Source organism: Thunnus thynnus, chromosome 23 (genome assembly GCF_963924715.1).
Source record: "Thunnus thynnus chromosome 23, fThuThy2.1, whole genome shotgun sequence".
Classification (NCBI taxonomy): Eukaryota; Metazoa; Chordata; class Actinopteri; order Scombriformes; family Scombridae; genus Thunnus; species Thunnus thynnus.
In genome coordinates, this window is record NC_089539.1 from 2,002,876 (window position 1) to 2,026,793 (window position 23,918).

General features: G+C 39.8%; 1 protein-coding gene across 1 annotated transcript in view; it reads right to left on the bottom strand.

Annotated features, from left to right (window-relative positions):
• Window positions 1-4,508: 4,508 nt before the first annotated feature.
• Window positions 4,509-23,918, bottom strand: part of LOC137175843 (protein bicaudal D homolog 1-like) — a 64,368-nt gene continuing 44,958 nt past the window's right edge. The window contains exons 11-12 of the mRNA XM_067581753.1: window positions 10,460-19,191; window positions 4,509-8,301 (exon numbers count right to left, since the gene is read on the bottom strand). Of these exons, the coding sequence (XP_067437854.1) occupies window positions 18,147-19,191 (1,045 nt within the window). The 3' untranslated portion in view covers window positions 4,509-8,301; window positions 10,460-18,146. The remainder of the gene's footprint in view (window positions 8,302-10,459; window positions 19,192-23,918) is intronic.

Sequence of the window (23,918 nt, forward strand, 5' to 3'; positions counted from 1 at the left end):
TTCCAAAATCATTGATGCATTAATGTGCTGTTACAACAGCCTCATTCTCCTGGTTTCAGGATTTCCAGCAGATGTTGGGACCTGGCTTTAGGGATTTGCTCCCATTCAGCCACAAGAGCATTAGTGAGGTCCAACACTGATGTTGGGTGATAAGATGAGGCTCACAGTCAGTGTTGGGGTCAGGACTCTGTTCAGGCCAGTCACTGGGAGGAACATTTCTTTAGGGAGCTTGCTTTGTGAATGGAGGCATTGTCATGTGAATCAGGAAAGGGATAAATACAAACTGTTCACTCAAAGTTGGAAGCACACTGTTGTGTAAAATATTATTGTATTATTGCTGTAGCATCAACATTTCCCAACCATGAATAACAACCTCAGTCCAAATGTACATGAAAATACAGTGATGTGCACATACTGAAACGCTGTTTAAAAGGGAGCAGACACAAGACCTGTTAGACCATGAGAGAAGAGTGTATGGATACAAAAGTGAAAATACATGTATGTGAAACTTAATTACACATAAATACTGTATGTGGCAATGTGAATATGTATATGTGAGAGTAACACATACATATGTATGTACGAATGAATGATTGGGAAAGTCCCAAGCCACTTTCAGTTCACACGCAATGTGTTTTATAGTTTCATTGACATCATTATTCATTGCAGAGTTTCATCAAAGTTCTCTCTTCAAGTGAGAAGTAATAACCCTGCTGCTTGTCTTCTGAAAAAGCCCTCCAGTGTCAGAGTCCACAGAGTCTCTGATAAGAGAACAAACAACAGGGATGGAGAGCAGCTCTGCATCACTAATCACTTCACACACACACACACACACTCCAGCACTGACTGTATAACATCCCAACATGATGAAATAACAATTCAGACACTCAGCTGTAAGAGTGTCCCAGCAGGAATTTACTGAGTGTGTGAGAACAGTTTATTTTATTCCCTGTTTTATATGTACATGCATTTGAATATACATATATATGTGCTACTTACTTTGGTTTTACATAATCACATGAAAGTGTTGTAGTATTTTTTATGGACCCCAGGAAGAATAGTGGTTGCATTAGTAACAGCTAATGGGTAATAAACTGTTTCAGAGGTGAATAATTTGATGGTGCATGTCACTCAGAATCTGCCCTCTATGTGTAAGCATGCAAAGAACTACTCATAACATCGAGTGGACAAGAAGTAATATAGGTGGTTATGGTTTCTCACGGGGTTAATATGAAAACATCTGTGACACTCTGATCACAGGATAAGAAGACATGTTACTGTGAGGTGGCACAATCAAGTCAAGTCAGTCAAGTGCAAAAAGTGCAGGATGCAACTTAATTTTTAGGCCTGTGACAATGCCTCTGTCATTTAAATGACTTGAAAACCTATTTTCCCAGTCAGCCTTTTATTTTGTGCCATCAGCGTCCACACTCACACTCTGCCACACTGCTGGAGAAAAACTGATTTGAAGATAATGGGCCTCATGCAGGAACATTTTCGTATTTTTGTCCTAAACTCTTTTTGTGTGTGTGTGAGGTTCACTTGTACAAGTGTTACATGTCAGATTCAACTTGTCGTAAATCACTTGTACACGGTGAGCTGAAGACGCAACAGAACTGGCTCATATTTAAATATAGAGACAGCCTATTTACTTATTTTATATCATCCTTAGGTGAAGCCTGATATTAAAAAAATGGTCCCAAAATGCAGCATGAAGGGGAAATAACTCCTCCTCTTCGCCCCCTCATTAGAAACAGGTGTTATACTTGCAGTTGAGGCCCTCTCTACAGTTGCTCATGGTCCAGAATGTACCATATATTTGGTTTTGGACATACAGTGTTCTGATTTTTTGAGGTTGTTGAATAATAAAAGTTGATAGCAATGATTAAATCTATACCAGCTTCACCTCTGACTCTATGGATGGTGTTGGGTAGTCCACCTTATCTGGTTAAAACAATGGAATTGGAAGAAAAAAACAAACTGCAGGAACAAGAAATGTTGGAAAGTGTGGGGAGTTTTGGACTCCACCTTTACGTCTGCTGTAATAAGTCACTGATTCTTATACATTTGCGCCCTCTAGTGGTTAAAAAAATACCTCACAAACGCACGGAGCCACTGAAACTTGGGACTTCTTAGTCAGTCTACCAGCTGTGTTTGGGACCATCTCCACAACTGGACATGATCAGGAAAAGAATGAAAAAGATGGAGAAAGGTAAAGATGCAGAACCATAGCCACTAAACTATCCATCATTCATATGGACTATTCATAACTATCAAGGAATTCCAGAAAATTGGACCTACAAACTCGAGGTTACCTGCTAATTCATCCACACATCACATAGAAAATACATTCATAATTTCTTCTCATTACGACAAAAATATGTGAAAAATTATCATGAAGAGGTCAGCGCACTGCAACGTAAGAAAAAAATGATCTTCACCACATTGACACAAACAGTATGTCAAATTTAAAAAAAAGAAAAGAAAAAAACTTTGCCCTGCAACATAAAGAAACACAAAAGAACATGTTGATGAGGATTCTGGCCTTTCTTCCAGCACCACCCCAATCAGAATAGTTGCAATGATATTTCCTAATCACTTTCATTCTACAATCTTCAACTAGCTGACAGGTGATAATATGGAAAGAAATGATTTGTGTTTGTGGTTATGTAATGCCTGTGAGACTGGATGAAGATTAATGAGTGATTCTTACCAGCATCTGTCAAACACAACAGTTTGCATCCTACACTGACAGCTTTCCTTCACTCTGCTGACTCTCTTGAAGCCATCTGAAGGCTTTAAACTATAGATCTGTTCTATCTGCAGTCTTTATTGTGTGACTGCTGTTGCACAGCAACCATTTTTTTCTGTACATTTTTTGGACCTCTTCTCCTGCATAGTTTGTACTACAGAAACCATTCAAATGTTGGAATGTTCAGCTCTTTGAGGACGCTATTGCTTCCATTCGACTATTTTCTACCTCTAATACCTTTCAAAATATTATGTTTTTTTTCATCATTTCTATATAATGGCAGTGAATAGGAGAAATATTCACTCTTCAAACCTACTACACTTTCAAGTTCTACTACTTCAGCAGATTATCAGCTACAGACTTCATTTAAACTTTAAACAGGTCATGAGACTTTGAACTATTAAACTTGCATTTAACTTTTTGACATATCTTTTACAGTTTTTCAATTATCACAGTTTAAGTTTTATGCTTTTTTTTCATTCCTTTTCTGACTTTATAATGGGAGTGTAGTAGTATTGTATTTATTGGGACAATGTACAGTTTTAAACATAGATGTTAACATTTGATGTACTGCACCAGAGTTAGCTTCAAGCTAATTTTCATCTGCAGTCCCTTACAAATAAAACATATAACAGCACAATAACAAACAGTACAAAGCAAAAAACACACAGAACACATTATATAAAATACAAATCTACACACAATAACACATCACATACACCCACAATGTCAACTAGAAATTAATAATGTAAACTTGTCAAATTAAAAACAAGATTATTAGAGATTATATGAGAAGACCATGCGCTGCTTAGAGTGTGTCACATGACGTCCACTGATCCTCTTCCCATGTTCTGCTTCAAATAAAATGTTATGTATTCAGACCTTGCTACTTCCAGAAGTTTCACTTTCATACACAATTTATTAAAAAAATGTGAGACCTCTCTCTCTCTCTCTCTCTCTCTCCCTTCATCCACAATTCAAACCACCCTCTGTCTCACATGCATATATACTTATACATATATACTGAACTGTTTGTTCAGTCTGGTTTTCAAAATTACTGCTATGTGACTGACAGATTTTTTTGGTTTCATCACACAGCTGGTTTAGATTGGCTGATTACACTCCATTGCTTTTTGTCAGTTGACACCTCTCTCTTCCCATTTTAAATGTCAATCATTTCAGACCTTCAGCTGCTTCAGGTTTCATTCACAATTCAGAACTACACAATATTAGATGTTGTCACTGTCTCTCTCTCTATCTTTCACACACACATGCACGCACACACACATGTATATTCCTACCTTTCTGGTTTCTGGTCATTTTGAAGAAACAAAAATCAAATTGAACATTTTCTTTAAAGGTCTTTTTTCATGATGTAACTGCAAATATGCATTTTTTTATGTTTTTAATTGCCAAGAGCAGGCCTGCAACCCTGACTGATGTCTATCCATCAAAGAGGGGACCTCACTTTGTTTACACAAATGCATACATGGACCTTTGAGGAATCAGTTATTCTTTCTTACAGACACTCAACTCTTAACACTCTTTGAGAGCTTACACTTCAACTGGAAGTCCAACCCCTTTCAGTTAACTACAGGTCATATCTGTACTTTTATCCAACTTTAATTTCAATCCCTTTTAAGTCATCTTTCCACTTTTTAAATCTTATTTCATCCTTCAAAACCAATGACATCACCAACATGCAACATCATGTTTTTCTTCTATGGATACAACAGGTAGACAAGAAAAAGCAAACACAAGTATGAGTAGTTTATTTCAGATTTGAAAGGGAGACTATTAGAGCAAAAATTTCTGACACAAACATATTGCAACAATATTGCTTATTAATGAGTCATCTCTTCTTCACATTTTGCCATTTTGTATCAAGTAAATAATAACATCCTGACAATGTGGTACAGTCATGTGAAATCATTATTAACCATTTTTACTCTTTACCTCAGTGTTGCAGTTTCAGGCTGCTGTAAAAAGCCTCCATTCGTGTCCTCAGAGATGATGAGACAGTTCGACCTAAAGCGAGAAAACTTGCAGGACTGAGGTGAGATAAGCCCTCTCATTATGACTGTTCTGTGCAGGAATTCACTCATCATCAGAGTCTGATCAGAGCTTAAAAAGTCCAACCTAGAAAAAACCCTGAACCTGAGGGGTTTAGTTTTCTAAGAGCTTTAGTTTAAGTAAAGTTCAATGATGCAATTGCAAGTTATTGTTCTCCCCTACACTACTAAGTAAAAACTCAAAAAGTCCAGCTCATATCCGTTTGGGTCCTCTTGGCTTCAGCTTTGGCAGTTGAGCAAGTGAATCAGCGTTCGTGGATGGATAAGAAAGTCCCACTTTACTGCAAAACAGCACAGAGGCCTCTGGCATCTGGACCAGTGGACTGAACCAGTTTACATCCAAGCATGGTCCACTAAAACAAGAAGACTTGTATGTTTCTGCAGTGTTTGATATGATGCAACAGTCACAGTCACACATAGGTTTTTGGAATGCATTGCTCCAGTTTGTGCTTAATATTCTATTGGGGATTTATCATCTGAAGGGAAGGATTGGATGTGTAGGAATAATAAATGTAAAAGGAACAAAACATATGAATGAGTGGTGTAATGATTTTACAGTTGGGTTAAAAAAAAAAACTTCCTGAAAACACAATGCAGTTGTGTCTCTTTTCAGTTGCTGCCTTTTCTTTTTCTTTTTAAGTCTGCAGGCTCTATAATGGTGTCGGCACAGGTGCGTATTTTCCTGAGGTGCACTGAGGTGACTCCACTGGTTGGTTTGGTATCCTGGTGACTCGTGTTCTCTAACCAGCTGACACGTGATCACACACAAAAAATGAAATTTTATAATGTTTATAGCATCAATGACTTTGAGACTTGAGTGATTCTTAAAAGCATCTGTCATCAACAGCAGCTAGCATCCTATACTGACAGCCTTTCCTTTACTCTGCTCATTCTCTTCACAGCCATCTGAAGGTGGCAGATATTTGCTCCATTTGCAGTCTCAGACTGTTGCAAACCTGTCAGTTATGATTCAATATTCTCTACAATGTCTAATGCAAATCAACAGGTGTGTTAGATACTGACATATTGAAAACAGTTCACGCAGTCCCATGATAAAGTGTAGTTGAAATAAAACTCTGTCCCCTAATAACTCAATCAGGTGCAACCAGCACCACACTGTTGCAAAATAACCACAGAAATGTCCGCACTTATGTCTACATCAAAACTACCTGCTATGATTAATTGTTCTGTACAGTTTCTAAAGCAAATCAATAGGTCGGGCCAAAGTGGCTGAGACGAGCAACATGTGATAGATTATTCAGGTTAAATTTAAAATGTTTGTTATTTTAAAAATCCTAATTTATTTCCAGGATCACATGTATGTCGCAATATGAAGTTTAAACAAGCAAACTGTCAGCAGTTATTTTGGAGCTGTCAAACAGTCAAATCTAATTGATCAGAGCAGGATGGTGCAAGACTCACTCATTCTTGGCACCAAGATAGCAGTGCTCTGGATTGGCATCGCTACACCCTCTACTGCACCTCCCCTCCCACTGAGTCACCGAGATACCAAACTGGTTACCTTGTGAGGCAGCTGGATTCACAAGAGCATGCAAGAATCCATCTTGTCAGTCTTCAAGTTATGCACTTGTGGCTGAACTCTCATCAGTGTCCTAGAACTACTGGCAGCTAAGGCCTGGTTTAGGTGTGACAACAGCGAGACGCGATGATAGGTGGTGATAGACAGATGGCTCATCCAATCACCTGCCAAGTATTTTTTGAAAATGCTTGCCCTTTTCCAAACAGTTTCTAAGGAAGACTTCTCAGATGGTTCTGTGTAAACCATCTGGTTATCAAACCAGTGGGTCAAATGAATAACCTCAGTGCCTACCAGGAAGAGACCAGTTTGCCAGTGTGACACTGTGCTTCGTGCCCTGCACTGGCAAGGCAATAGGACCCCTAATGTTCTCAAAGAGTAATCTAACAGTAGCTCCACAGAATGCACAGTTGATTAAAACTCACTGTGCTACAGATGACCTTGAAAAAATGTTGAATCAACATAAAAAGTAACTGCAGTCTAATATTTCTGCTTGCTCTGTCATCTAGCAGTTACTGCATTCTTTGCCACACCCTGTGTAATGCAGGTAGCCTACTATTGTGCTATTGAGGTCTTGTAGTGACATCACCATCTAACGCCATATGCCATATTAAAGTAATACACTGGCTCCATCTTTGTTTGGTTGTTGGTGGCCAATTTCCACCCTCTGAAAACTTGTCTCAGCTGAGCTCTAAAAAGCCAGAGAGATACAGCTGTAAATATGGGAATTACACCTGAATTCAACATTAAGGTTCAGGTTAAGAGGAAACACAACTCGATGGGGAAGCAGACTTTGACATAAAACTTGGCAGAAAAAAAACATTATTCTTGGCCCTGCTAAAATGTAAATGCACTAATACTGACTGCAACCTGTGACTAGCTGGTGAAAAACATCTTTGATAAGACTAACCCAGGTGAATCTACTGTACAGCAGCTACCTCAGCAGTCAGTATCCATTCACTTCAATACCATAGCAGGGAAGAGAAAAGTGAGTTTTCTACCCATGACGTCAACTGTGGAACTGGACCTCGATAGCATAAAGAAACATCATAGCTGGGTTTGGTCACAAGTACAACAGACCATACATGACCCTGACATGTGTAATGATATGATCAGAGATTCAACAGACTTTAACCTTTCAATCCACAAAGATCAGTGCACCAATGCTTTTCCTAAGTACAACATCCAATGTGGAGTTGCTCTTTAAATGGCTGTTTGATTTCTTACATATATGCAAATTATGAACTGCTGAAACCGCATCTGCCCATTGTCTAAATTAGTTCAATTTTTCATGGAGGATACACAATCACAAAAATACAGATAAGGTTTATGTGAATTTTTGGTGAAAGTCTGAAGAGAAGAAGCATTAAATCAGTGAGCAGGAAAAGAGCATGTGAAATAATCCCAGCATTATTGTCAACAGCATCCAAATCTAAAACCTAGCTGCACATGCATATGAAATACACACTAGAATTAACATACTTGTATGGTGCAATACTGTTTGTGATACACTCATGATACACATTTTAGGACTCTTCAACCAAATGTTTACACGTACACACACAATAACCACTGTGGGTGACATGAATAGAGGATGATTTTGATGAGTCAGAATGACTGGATTAATACATGGATAAACAGGTACTGTATGGGTAGTTCTGGCAATGACTGTGTCAGGAGGTTCGTGTGGCTCTGCTGGCAGTAGCAAGTGTCACAGTATCACTTTTGCTTCTCCAAAGCAATGTAAATGTGAGCCAGGCACTCCCTGTAGAGGCATTGTGGGACAGTTTTCTAGTGGGTGAGTCTTCAGTGTCAATGGTCACGGGTCAGGGATTGTGTTGTGTCCCAGAGTGGACAGAGAAATCCAGGCAGGAGGCACACACGGCGGGCATCTGCTGAGCAGACTGAGGGTCAGTGATCCAAGAGGGGTCGATGCACTGCTGCAGAGAACAAGAGAGCAAGTAGAAACTAAAGTTGAGATACAAGGTGATGCTTAGGTGTCCAGTGATTTTACATAGACAATAATTCAGATACAGATGCGTGGCAAATTAAAGGAAAAGCTAGTATAGGTCTGAATGCTTGACCCCTACAGTGAGGGGATCTGGTGGCTCTGTTATGCTTTTGGGGGCATTTTGCTGGCATGGTTTGGGTTCACTTGTCCCCTTAGAGGGAAAGGTCACTGCTAATCAATACAAAGTTGTTCTAAGTCATCACCTTTATCCTATGATGAAATATGAAGTCTCTGATATCTTCTGGAGGGATGAACACTATTCTTCAAAAACATATTCCCTCACTTGGTGTTTTGATGATGGTGGTAGAGAACGCTGTCTAACACGTCAGTCCAATATCTCCCATAGGTGTTCAATTGGGTTGAGATCTGGTGACTGTGAAGGCCATAGCAAATGATTCACATCATTTTCATACTCATCAAACCATTCAGTGACTCCTCGTGCCCTATGGATGGGGGTATTGTCATCCTAGAAGAGACCACTCCCATCAGGATAGAAATGTTTCATTGCAGGATAAAGGTGATGACTCAGAACAACTTTTGATTAGCAGTGATCCTTCCCTCTAAGGGGACAAGTGGACCCAAACCATGCCAGCGAAATGCTCCCCACAGCATAACAGAGCCACCATATCCCCTCACTGTAGGGGTCAAGCATTCAGACCTGTACCAGTTTTTCCTTTAATTTGTCACCCTGCTCTACACGCAAAAAATATGTGAGAATAAATGTGAAGGTAATCATCTAAAACACTTTTGTGTCTTGTGAACATATCACATTCCTTTGAAATAATTACCTTACAGGTACACAACCTCTTTACAGCTTTATAGCAACCATAGCAACATTATACATATCATGTGCTGTGTGAGACATCTAAAGTTACAAAAAATATACAAATAACCAAATAGATTTGTTTAGCTTTTCTAGCTGAATGCCAGGATGCAAGGGACACTTATTTATATGCAAATGAAGGTCACATAAATAATGTAAAAAAAAAACCTTAAGATGTCACAAATAAAAATGCATGTGGCTCAGGTTGCTAGGTGATAGAAGCTAATATGGCCTAAAATGTATCAGAAGAATCCAGTCATATACTCTATTCTAGCCAGAGGAGGTGGCTCCTTCAGACTGATAGAGGTCCATCTAACTACCTAATGAACGGAAGGAAGGGGTAATCAATATGTGGAAATCTTCCTAAATCTTCCTCCTTTGATGAAAAATGTCACAATAGTTTAGACATAAGCGGTAAAAAAAATCACGACAGTACAGACCTCTTGAATCAACTTAAAGTCTCTCCTTTCTCAGGGCACATAGAGCATGAACATACCAAACTCACAGCCAGTATATTATGACCATGCAGTCCAAAAGTGTTAACATTCACAACTATAAAATGCAGTGCATTATCTTGTGAGAAAAGCAAGTGAGCAAAGGACAAAGGAAAGAATAAGGAGAGCTTTTGTGGAATTACACACTCAGAATTTAAACACTCAAATAAATCAATCTAGTAAATATGGAGTGATTTCAGACACAGACTATGTTTACTTCAATTAAATTTACTGTAGAGATAAATTGAAAATAATAATAAAATGTTATTAACTTTTTTGTCATGCGCCATGCCTTGCAATTTTATTTACACATAAAATAGCTGCTGTGCTGATGTTTTAGCCAAAAGCTCCATTTGTTGTCCATAATGTAAGTTGACACTGAGGACGATTGCTTACAGAAAACAGGTGAAAAACAGAATAACATCGCTTGCACAGATCCCATATGTAGCCCACCTTGGCTTTCTTCTCTTTTTGAATGGTCAACCCTAACCCCTAAACCTAACCTCATTTAGTGTAACCAAATGTGACCTTAATATCAGCCTCTTATTGCTGTTGTCTAATATTTTACAATATTATCTAATATTATTCCTTTAACAGTTTTCATTAGTCAGGAACTTTTGCTTTTTAAGGAAGCACTCAGCATGTCCTCTGTCTCACAGCTAAGACTTTTTTTTTTCAAATTTGAGTGAATGGGTTCTACAACTGCAGGGCAGTGAAAATCTGTCCCTGCAGTCTACTGGTAGTTGGTGTGACTGTGATTTTGCTATTACCTGTGAAAAGAGCTGAGGAGGCTCAGACCCTCAGCTGTGGGGAGGGTACGAGGAACGGCACTGTGGCAGAAGGCTACTGACAATCTGCAAGAGACTGACGCTGTTAGATGGACACATAGAACACATATAAACTGTCTTAATAAAAGTTTTTTTAAAAGAGGAAAGTCAAGGACTTGACACTTACCCACACATCTGTAAGGTTATGGTTGGGTTGGATTTTGTATTTTAAAGGAGAGTGAAGTTATGTTCTTTCTCTCTAAAGTTTGAGTGCTTGAATTGAAGGGCTGAATAGGTTAAATATATGAGTTTATATTGTGGAAATAAATATTCCTAGTGTCGGAGAAGAATGGAGGAGATTGATAGTGATGACCCAATCACAAATTACAACACACAAAGTATTAATTCATAGATATTTACAGTATATTTTAACATAACACTGTACAGTTAAAGCTTTAAAATACTTGGTATGTACACGTGCATATAAAGTGGTCAGAAAGTAAACAGGCATCAGACACATTCAGTGGTATGACATTTAACAGTCTGGATGTTAGAACAGCAGGGTTTTAGCTCAGAGGTGCTGCTTACAGTATGCTAGGGCAGAACTCCCAGTATGACCAAGAAAGTATGACCACAATAAAACAAAACTGAGATTCTTAGTGTTGTGTGATATGGTTTGTATTGCAAGGTGATACTGTAACAACAGACTGGAGTTTTAGTCAGACAGACATTTCTTGAGGGCAGAGCTGCTCTGGAGCCAGAAATTAGGTTAGTTTTTATTTTTGAACATGGTGTGTGGAGCCACAGAGACATTTTTTGGGTTAAGCAATGCTAGACTTAAGTCCAGCAAAAAGTACATGGGATAAAAGAGGGGGAGAACTACAGTTTATGCAATGTTAGCCTGGGGGACCTAAGCATATTTTTCTTCAGTACTTCGGGTGCTTCATTGTCACTCTGTTGATGTGTATTTAACAAGACTAAAAATTTATAGCCACACTAGCAGCTCTGGGAGGCTGTACGGCACAGCGGTGCTTTGAACCACATGCTAACATCAACATGCTAGTTCTCCATTTTAGTTTAGTGTGTTATTGTGCTAACATTTGCTATTTAGCACAAACACAAAGTGCAGCTGAGGCTGAGAGGATAATTTTGTAAATATTTGGTCATGAAGGACAAATCAAAACTTTGACCTGATGCTGGCACTAAATGAAAAATTGCTCAAGTTTTTATAGTTCACCCTGTTGGGAACATGAATGTCCATACCAAATTCCATTGCAATCCATTGATTAGTTGTCAAGACACATTTCACTCTGAAATGTCAACCTCACAGTGTCACTAGATGAACGATTACCAAGGTCATTAACATTTATCCTCTAGGATATTTAGGTTGGACAAAAGTGGTGGACTGTCCTGCTGACATACAGACCAACAACCAACACCACCATCATTGGAATCATCCCACTACCATTGCCAAAAGTGGATGCTGTATTCAAAATGAAGGACAAAACTTTCCAATCAAAGTTGCTTATTTGTTTATTATTTGCCATTGGGGTACCTATTTTTGGGTCTCCCTGAAGGGCTAATGTGATTTATGCAGTATGTAGATATTAATCATATAATAGCATGTTATCTTTCTGTACAAAGTACAATTAGTGTAGATGTCATTTAAATGTTCTAGTGCACTTCTAAAATATTTGACTACCATGGTCAGTAACTGTTTTAACCATAGCTACATTTATCAGTTTTGCCAATTTTTCACTTTTTTCACAAAAATTACTGTTCATTGGCTCTGCCCACTGAAGTTGGACACAAATAATAAGATGATAAGAACAGCACTGTGTTGCTCTATGAAATGTCTGTATGGCAAAATTCCATCCATTTGACTGTAATAAACCCAAATAAGAATATGACAATTTAGAGTCACAGTCAGAATGAATTATTGTAAGTACAAACTCATAAATCACTTACTACACTAAAGAATGTCTTCAAGAATTCTTAAACACCAAATAAGCAGGCTACATGAGTAAAATTATCAATGGAACATTTTTGGGAAAAGAATTCCAAAAACCTGTGAACTGCGCATGGATATTAGTACAATATTGTAGGGAACGTACATCAGTATCAGACTGAACAAATACCCTTTGTACTTACCTTTAACCCTGTCTTTTTTATGTATTTCACCTGTGTGTAGCAGTATCATGGTCATCTAAACCCTAAATAAGGCTGCCCATATTAGTGCACCAATACCCACATTCAAGACTCTGGGGCAGTATACAGATTAAATTGGGCTACTGGTACTCCAGTATAAATATCTCAGGGATACCATGGGGCAGAAAACAACATTTGACAGACTTCAGGTCCTCTCCCGTTAGTTAAATTTTCACCTAATTGAAACTAAGCACAATAGAGCTTGAGGTATGATGGTTGGCGAATTGGGTGACATGTACAGTGTGTGTTTTTGTCCAGTGTGTGTGTGTTTAGGCAGAGTGGGGGTATCACAGAGAGGAGGTCACACTGGTTTCCATCTTTTACCTCAGCCAAAATACAGCTTACACCCATCAAAGATTCTAATACTCCTAGTTCTATTTGAGTCCACTCTTGCCTCACCTCAAAGACAATAACTCTGATTCTGATGCAGTATCTCTGACTACACTGAGTCAAGAAACTAAGCTATGCACTGATTTGAGAATATCGCATAATAAATATCGAGTACGTTCTTCTTAATACAGCATTGGCCCCAAACCAATTCCACATGGCTGAAGATATATTATAGCACCATAAAAGTGAAAATCCAAATCATACTTAAGTTATACTGTCATAGTTTAGATTTTTGAAGGTTTGCCCGACCTCTCAAACAATTGTGTTACATTCATTTCACTATTGTGTAAAAATCAACTCAAACTTCACTGTATTACTACACTGCAACAATGTAACTGACTGATCTAGGACCATGATACAACATATCACAATCCTGCATCACTATCTCCTGGAACATGGACATTTCAGTCACTGAGTGGCTCATAAAATTTGTAAAGGAAGGAGTAAAAAAAAAGTTGGGGGCAAAGATAAAAGAAAACATAAATTTAATAATGTAATACAAACCATGTAAAAAATATCAATTTCTATATCTAATACATCAATATCTAATTTGAATTCTGATTTTTTTCCACTTGTTGAACAGAAGCTATGTAAGGGAGAGTGCCATTTTATTCTGCCACCAGTGATAGCACTGAGCACAGTTGGTTTTATATTGACTGTAATGGAAGACGCCTTTCTCTGTGAGGGCAAATCATATTAATCTAACCAAGAAAGGTTATGACGTTAAGAAAATTGCCCACCATCCAATAAGTTTGTACTTTTTTACCAGAAATGTCCATGTTCCAGATGACAGTGATGAAGGTCCATGGTAAGTAGTATCATGAGCATGCATCAGTACTACCATGTTTCAAGTCAGTGCATGTTGATTTTCACACTGTGTGAAATTAATAGAAACCAGCAACTTCTTAAAAGGTAAATACACATTCAAAAACCTGACACCATGCGACATATTTTAGAAAATGGTCAGCAGTAAAGTTTGTGATCTGTAGTTCAAGGTCAGGCTTCAAAAAGAGCTGACTATGAGTGCAGGAACAGTCAGGGAGGGGCATAAAGTGAATTACCATCCAGCCCAACACTGTGTGTGTAAGACCTTTTCTTGTCAAATGCCATTTGCTCTTTTAAAATCAAAGTATATGACTACAGCCATAGAGCTTCAAAAGCTTTAGCAGAAAAAATAAAGGGAAAATGTGGGCCCATCATGGCTTTCAAAGGAGCCAATCAGAAATCTGGAAAATTAAGGTGCCTGTCAAATGAGTTTTTGCCCCATGTTGCATAGTGAAAGACGTTTGTGTTGTAGGTAAGAGGGTGCATCCATTTACAGTATAAGACAAGAGTCAACAGAGAACCGTGAAATCGTCTACATTGGTAGATAAAGAAGGAAAGAAGAAGAGTGGTGTTTATAGGTTCAAATGATGGAAAGGGGGAAAAGGAAAGTGTACATTTGGGGAACAGCTGAGGGGGATATAGGGCAATATTTGCCAAGTCTGTATTCTGGACAGCCCCCAGACAAAAGATACTTATCTACTGACAGTTACAAATACTATCTGGCATAGCTGAGTCATTATTCACCCCACTGAAAGCAATCCAAGCCAAAAACAAATACATAAAAACCAGCATTCATAGCCTGAGGTGCAGGTGTGGAAAAGAAAGAAAAGCATATTAAAAAAAGCTTTTGTGTCCGGACAAAGACAATCAGCCAGAGCATGTACTTGTTATTAGGCTACACTGTGAAGGTATAATAGGTACTGTAAGGCACACACAGACACAGGGAATACGGTATCATGTGTGCTGAACTGGTAGGATTTCAGATACGCTGTTAGCCAAAAGTTAAAAGTAAAGAAATAAATTTGCTGCCAGCTCAGATCAAATGAGATAATCAACATCAATTGTGAATCCAGTACAGAGGTATGGATATATTTGGGACTAGCTTGCTGTTTAACTACATATAACGGGTAAATAAACACTTCCTGGAAGATGTATTTTCAGTTTTACGGACCAACTCGGAATCATTCATATTGTAATTATAAGCTTCTGAGAGGGAAGAACTGATCATGTAAGCCTCCAAGTTGTAATTACAAGTGAAATGTATCAGGAATTCTGACAGCTACCATATCTCCCACCTAACAGATAGAACTACAAACTGATAGCAAAATGGCTGCAAAGCCACCATCATTGCCAGTTGCATCTAAATAAAATCCAATATCAATCCAGTGAATTAAAATGGAGCTATTAACTTTGCTAACAAACCACTTCAAAAGTGGAACACAATAAAAATAGCTGGGGTTTTATATAGTGTGACTACAAGACAACTTATTTTGGAATAATGTGTGAACTCTCCATAGTTGGAATAACTTAAGGTTTTCCCGTTCCTCCCATTCTGTTGACACTGCATGAATGCAGCATAAACTAGCAGTTTCTCCATGCTTGCAGTGTTTGTGCTAAGCTAGACTTCACACACACTAGACCTGTCTTTGAACTGGACACCCAGTTGAAACTGATACTCATCTTAAGGTAAGATGTAAAACAAGCATATTTCTTAAACTTTAAGTCTGTACCTTTAACTTTGATTTCAACTTAACTCTAACATTAGGTGCAGTCTAAACAAAGTGATCTGTTCTATCAGTCAAAACTATGTCATGATGCTAATAGTCAATCTGATTTTGGTTACTGACTCATTCCAGGTTGAATGAGGTGTGTCATGTTCCCTGAGTTTGGTGCAGTGCCATGAACAAGCCTTCACATAACCTGAATACATTCAGTCTGTGTTGCCGGACAAACCTCTGCAGATCGCTTCAGAGGCACAAGAGGGTGCTACATTGTTATTGTACCAGTATAACTGAAGTCAGCAATGATGGTGAGTCACAGTGGTCTTGAATCACTTCCTCTTTCTGCTAGTGAGTGAAAATTAGGATACTGAGTCATGTTGTTTTTCTACTTTACTTCAGATCACATGGTTTGTTGAGTAAATTCCTAATTTCATGATATGGTTACTCATCTCAAAAAACTGCTGAATTGTTTTCATTAGTTTTAAGAAAAAGATATATACTGATTTAAACTGATTAAAGGATTTAATCGCCCAAAACTATCAGTGTCCCTGCGAAGTGATCATCTTTTAGTAAGCTAATAGTCATACAGCAGTCTAGTTCAATGTCCAAACATGTTACAAAAATTAGGCTGCAAAAATAGCCCGCAAGAGTTGAGATCTTATGTTGCATGAGAACTGAATTTGGCATGGTGGCGCATGACCAAAAAGAATCAATTTTCAAATTATTGTGAGATTCATACCCTGCTTCAAAAAGCAGCTCATTTCATATTTGAAATTGTAACCAGTATAGCTGGTAGGGATTTGTATCTCACTCAAAGACACTTGCAGTTAAAAAAAATCTCTCAACTCACTATGTCACCCTGTTATATCAGGGACAGCAACTGACAGGTGATATGCTGGATAATTTTGGCTGGTTGAGGATTTCTTTTTAATAGTCAATCTATTTTTCTAATGTAAGTTATGCCTACGTTAAGTTATGCCTTTAATAGTTGATATACTTGAGGCAGGTCCAAATAAGGAGAAATGAAGAGAAAGCAACTTCATACTATTTAGAGACACCCCAGAGCTAACTCTAAGTCATATCACTTCTTTGTACAATGACTTTACTATGGGATTCAGCTGATTCTACACTGGTCATATGCCATGTTTGAGTGCTCTCCGCCTTCCTTCCTCCTTCTCATTCGTTCTTCTTTGTCACAACCTTCCATGAAGCCTGCACCTCTGTGAAGTCAATTTTTCATGTGGAAGGATAAGGAGTCTGCAGTATAAGAGCATCCAAATGTGAACATGCATAGCTGAGTACATGGCAACCTCTGGGTGGTGCTAGAGATGAACAAAATATGCTAAAGGTTGAACTGATGATGGTAACAACCCTGGACAAGAGATGAAGAACACTACTCACTGAGGTGCACTTATGGATTGCTTTTGGAAAGCAGGGCCCACCATGACAGAAAATATTCAATGCATACCAGTGACTGGTCAGTCATTCCTCATCCACGGTTGTCTCATCATACAAGCTGTGTGTGTCTTGTGTAAGATTAGAGAGTGAAAGCTGAAACAATAAAGGGGTCAGTATGCTTCAAGTCTCTGTTGGATTGACGAGCAACATCTCAAATACCCTCCCCTCATACCTTTCCAAAGAAGGAACTGAAAAAATCCAATTTTTTTGTATCCGACAATGCAACAAGCATTCCAGCTTCACGCAGAGATTGGTCAGGTATGTGGAGGTGTAAAAGATTCCAGACTATCTCTGTTTTTGTTCTTCACAACTTCTACTGTCACTAGGGCAATGAATGCCTTTGAGGAGAAGGCATGCTGAACATGTGTGCTGTTATCCCCATTTCTTCAACTCCGTCTATGATGACAGGCTTTTATCTCTGCCATAGAGCATGGCCATTCATAACAGGTATAAACACCTTTGCGTTCAGACATGTTTGGATGAGACTTTGTACGACCTAGTTCATTTGAAGCATACTCATCCCTTAAGCATCCAAGTATTTCATCAACAAAGAAGAATCCTTGCGCTGAAAGATATTTGGTTTACAGTGTTCGTGTATACAGTATATGAGACTCACTACCATTTAAAACACAGTGGATATTACACTGAATATAGAGGGTATTTATTGTGTCATGGCACTCATTCGTACCTGTGAAAAGTGTCCGCCAAGTGTCCAGTCAATGTCTGAATGCCTCTGTGTTTTAATCGCTTCATGCATGTGTGGTCTCAACCTGAAGAACCTAAATGCTAAAAACTCTCATTAAAAAGTCTCTATTAACGTCCTCCTGGACCAATCAGCAGTCTCAGAATAAAAGCAAGGCGGGGCCGCTTGTGCTCCTTATGTCAAATCCCTGAGCAAAGTCACTGAACATTCAGAACCCATTGGCCAAAGCTTAGGCACAGGAAAACAGGAAATGGGAAAAAGGAAACCACTCTGTCCTCCTCTCTGTGAGCCCCCATTTTCTCAGGTGACGGAAAGAGAGGGATGATGGGAGTTGCAGTTTTATTGTCAATAAGGAGCCTGGTGGAACAATAAAGGTTTTAGGCTGTCAGTGTCGGGGCCGGTAGGAACTGTAGTATCTGGGGTAGAGGGGAGTGTAGTGGCTGGAGTGGCTGTAGGAGGTGGAGGTGCCTGAGGTGAGGTAGGAGCTAGAGGGGGTAAAAGCGGGAGAGGAGCTGTAGTAGGCAGATGAATAGCTGTGGGAGGAGGAAGAAGAGTGGGAGGAGGAGTAAGGGGAGGATGAGGAAGGGGTGTGGAGGACTGAGGAGCGTGTCAGGCTGGACAGGGGCCGAGTTCGGGGTGAGGGGCTCCACAGGGAGCGCCTGAGTCCCAGAATAGGGGAACGGTAGGGAGAGGAGGGGCCAGATCCTGGCTGGGCAGACCTGGTGGTGGTGGTGGTGGTAGAGGTTGACAGGGGAGAGGGTTGAGAGTCTGGGGTGTAGTGCCTGGAGAGTCCCGGGCTACGGGGCAGAGCGGGAGAGATATTGACACTGAAACTTTGGGAGTCAACCATAAACGTCCGCACCCCCAGGGTCCACTGGGAGTGAGCCAGCCTCAGAGGGGTTGAAGGCGGGGTCTGGGATGAGGAAGAGGAGGGGGCCTCCAGAGATGGGGGGCTCTCTGGCGCCACAGGGCCAACCGATGAGGTGACTGCTGATGATGACGGACTGCGAGGGGGTATATGTCTGGTAGGGGAGGTGAGAGCTGAGGCCAGAGCTGCAGCAGCTGCACTGACCATGGATGGGCTAAGGGGGACAGAGGGATCATCAGAAAATATTGACGTAGGACTAGTAAGGCTGGGAGGGGGGAGGCTACAGGGGGCCAAAGCTGAAGTGGAGCCATGGGCAAGGTTGGAGGCCGAAGCCGAGACTGGGGGACTTACTTTGGGGGTGCTGGTCTTCCCGCGGGTCAGCCTGCTCCCGCGGGTCCGGTGGGTCTGCTCTTGATCAAAGGCCAAATCCTCCAGGCGCTGGGTTAGGGCCAGTTTCTGCTGGATGGCCATCCGCAGGAGGGAGTTCAGCGTCTTCTTCTCATCCTCAGCTGCAGCCAGCTGCCTTTGCATCTCATCCAGCTGGGTCACATACTCATCACACCTGAAGAAAGCAACATTTCAGCAGATTAATACCAAATGAAAGAGGGATGGAAAGGACCAGGAACAAATGTGGAAGTGATCAAAAGCAAGGTGAAAAAAAGAGATCATGAAGCTAGAAATATTCAACATTTTTTGGAAAAACGCTCACTTTATTGCCAAGAGTTAGCAAAGAAGAACTATACTGTTTCCATTTTTTGGCTTGAGCTTTTGAATGGACTAAACAAACGAGGTGTAACATGTTAATTAGTGAACTTTGGAGATGTTAGTAGGCAGATTTTGTTACCTTCGGACAGGCTAACTGTTTTCCCATTTCCAGTCTTTGTGCTAAGCTAACCTTGATGGTGGCTGGCGGTAGCTTTATTGTCTCCGCCAGGTGTAAGCCTGGAGGGGATCATGCGTTTGGTTGTGTGTGTGTGGGTGTGTGTGTGTGTGTGTGTGTGTGCATATCTGTCCACAGCTACTCGCATACTACTGGACACATCAGATTAATATTTTTGGTGCATAATTTATGATTGTATGCTTAAGGACCTCTTGTGGTTGTGGTGATTCACAATTTTTGAAAAAACTATTTTATAACGCCATTGACTGCTCTGTTTTATACTGCCATTGACTCCTCACTCCTCTTAACCAGCCGGTAGGGGTCGCAAGTAAATCGACAACTGCTTCAGTTTGGAATCTTGTTTCCGATACGGACAATCAATTATGCCTTTTTGCCACGTTAGATCAATCGGTGCCAAATTTCAGTACGTTAAGAGCGGCTTGTGTTGTGAATTCAAATAAATATTGATAAGATTCCTTATGAGCCTATCGTTAAGCTTAGACTTTCGTCTTTTCAGTAATGCTTGCCATTTTACGATATGCGTTATGACATAGCCAAAGGCATTTCCAGCAATCTACTAGGCTTAAAACAAGGCTTACCTTATCTATTGCAGGCCACATTTTGGCCTTTGTTGTGGCTCAAAGACTGATATCCATAGATTCATATTGAACCGTGTATCTGCAGATTAATTCCATACCCAACAGGGCTCCAACATTGGGAAGGCCTTCAAAATTTGTTTTTTCTGCAGTTTTAAAATTATACATTATCAGCATTATAAGTAAGTTATTACTGTTGGCTGAACAAATTGTTTGATAGGTTACCACCATCTTCTTGTTACTGAGGATGTGAGACATGGTCATAAAGTAGATCCTAAAAGTCAATTCAAACTGTCATTTGGAACAGTTTACACTGTAACAAAATTTGAAACACTAACATTAAGTCATTGTTGATTTATAAGTATTATACAATTTTATAATAAGTATAATATTTTACAGTCTTAAGGTGCTTGTAATGTACAGTGTTTCCCAACTAATAACTTTTGAAATATGATCAGTTTTATGACTGTGTTTACAGACATTACTGATGCAATTAAATCTCTAGTAGCACCAGAAAAGACTTAGACTTAATAATTTTAACTTAGACTTAATAATTTTGAGTTATTATTTAACATTACTCCCTGTATTAAGACCAGTCAATCAGTTTGAGAGTGATGGCAGGTTCTAATCCTCTAATCCTAATCTAATCCCCAATACTGGGGACAATACTTTTTCTCAATATTTGGATTTTGCCTTTAAGTTTTTTTAATCTACTTTTATGTTGCAACAGACTGGGCTAACACTTGGAGACTAATGCAGCTTAATTCTACAAATAAACATGATTCCAGGGAAATCTTATTCTATTGTCTTTTATTGCAAAATATAGTCAGACAATCATTTCTCGAAATTAAATGGCTTTCCACTTTTGTCTTATGCCCAATTAATGAAGACATAAAAAAACATAATGGAAATAATGTTCTCTAATGTTCTGAAACCCTATGGTGAAAACTTCACACAGTAATTGCGACAAGGCTGAAATATGCTTAAACATGCAGACTTTATTTAATGTGTTATAAACACATTAAACAACATTATTGATTACCCTAATAGCCACCAGAGATGCATGTGTTTATGTGTGGCGTTGCTATGGTTTGCTTGTGGCAAACAGTCTGGCAAACAGGAGCAGATTGCCCAAGTGCCATCATTCCATGTGGTATGTGGGCCAGAAGAGGATATGGAATGTGGGCCCGATAAGGGCCAGACAAAAAATGAACTGTTGTCCAGATATGGGCCAGATCTGGTTTATTTTTTTAGTTTTTGGTTGACATGTGGCATTGCTATGGTTTGCTTGTGGCCCGGATCTGGCAAACAGGAGCGGACCGCCCAAGTGCCATCATTCCATGTGGTATGTGGCCCACATGAAAGTGTCGGGTGTGGGCCAGAAATGGGCCACAGCAGTTTTGCCATCTGGGCTGTGTCGTATATTTGCCAGACCTCGCCTAGATATGTTTAAGATAAACAGGCCACATTTGCTGCATCATATGTGGGCCATTTCAGGCTCACATTCAGATAAGCCAGTACCAATTGTGCCACATCTTCACCTAAAGTGGCCCGCTAATGTTCAGCAATATTTGGGCCATATTTACTATTTCAAATGTGGGCCACATTAGGCTCACACTATGACAGTCGGTGCTGACTGTGCCATACAATTGCCAAAAGTGGATTTGTTGTATAGTATTTAGGCCATATTTGCCATATCATATGTTGGCCACTTTAGGCTCACATCAAGTCAAGCCAGTGCTTACTGTGCCGTATCTTTTTCAGAACTGGCCTCGGTATGTTTTAAGATAAGATTATCGACTGGGCCAGATCTTTGCCAAAGGTGGCCCACATTTGTTTTGTGATATTTGGGCCATATTCATTATGTATCACATGGGCGACTTTAGGGTCACATCCAGTCTAGACATCGCTGAGAGCACTGCACCTTTGCCAAAATTGGCTCACATTTGTTTTGGGATATTTGGGCCATATTTGTTATTTTACATGTAGGCCACTTCAGGCACACATCCATTTTGTCCAGGCCAGAAGAAGGCCAGCAGTGCTGTATCATTGCCTGAAGTGGCCCACTTCCGTATGCTATCTGGGTTGTGACCTTCACCAGTGCTGTCTCTGTGCTATGATGCGCTCTAAATCCTGACTGAAAGTCCTCAAATAAACTATTGTTATGTAGAAAGCACTGGCTTGACTTGATGTGAACCTAAAGTGGCCGACATATGATATGGCAAATATGGCCTAAATACTATACAACAAATCTGGCCCACTTTTGGCAATTGTATGGCACAGTCAGCACTGGCTATCATATTGTGAGCCTAATGTGGCCCACATTTGAAATAGTAAATATGGCCCAAATATTGCTGAACATTAGCAGGCCACTTTAGGTAAAGATGTGGCAAAATTGGTACTCGCTAATCTGAATGTGAGCCTGAAATGGCCCACATATGATGCAGCAAATGTGGCCTGTTTATCTTAAACATATCTGGGCCAGTTCTGGCAAATATACGACACAGCCCAGATAGCAAAATTGCTGTGGCCCATATCTGGCCCACACCCGACACTTTCATGTGGCCCACATACCGCATGGAATGATGGCATTTGGGCAGTCCACCCCTGTTTGCCAGATCCGGGCCACAAGCAAACCATAGCAATGCCACATGTAAATCAAAAATTAAACAAATAAACCAGATCTGGCCCACATCTGGACCACAGTTCATTCTTATTGAACAAGCCCGGTTTGCTTATGGCCCAGATCTGGCAAACAGGAGCGGACTGCCCAAGTGCCATCATTTAATGCGGTATGTGGGCCACATGCAAGTGTCGAGTGTGGGCCGGATATGGGCCACAGCAATTTTGCTATCTGGGAAATTACCTCCTGACTGCATTGCACAAAGGACTTCTCTCTGTACTTTTCTTGTTAGATCTTTTGACACAATTGATCATCACATCCTATTACAGAGACTGGAAAATTTATTTGGCATTAAAGGAACTGCATTAAGCTGGTTTAAATCCTATTTATCAGATCAATTTCAGATTGTACATGTTAATGATGAATCCTCCATGAAGGCAAAAGTTTGACACAGAGTTCCACAAGGTTCTGTACTTGGACCAATACTATTCACCTTGCATATGCTTCCTTTGGCCAACATTATTCTGAAACACTCATTGCTATGCAGATGATACCCAAATATATTTATCAATGAAGCCAGATGAAACCAATCAGTTAACTAAACTCCAAGCATGCCTTAAGGACATAAAGACCTGGATGATCTGCAATTTTCTGCTACTAAACTCAGACAAAACTGAAGTTATTGTGCTTGGCCCTAAACACCTTAGAAACACATTATCTAATGATATAGCAACTCTAGATGGCATTACCCTGGCCTCCAGCACCACTGTAAGGAATCTGGAAGTTATTTTTGATCAGGATATGTCCTTTGTCCTCCCACATAAAACAAATTTCAAGGACTGCCTTTTTTCACTTACGTAATATTGCAAAAATCAGGCACATCCTTTCTCAAAAAGATGCAGAAAAAATAGTCTATGCATTTGTTACTTCCAGGCTGGATTGTTGCAATTCCTTATTATCAGGCTGTACTAACAAGTATCTAAAGATTCTCCAACTGGTCCAGAATGCTGCTGTACATGTACTGACAAAAACGAGAAAAAGAGATCATATTTCTCCCATCTTAGCTGTACTGCATTGGCTTCCAGTAAAATCCAGAATTGAATTTAAAATCCTTCTCCTCACCTACAAAGCTCTTGATGGTCAGGCACCATCATATCTTAAAGAGCTCATAGTACCCTATTACCCCATTA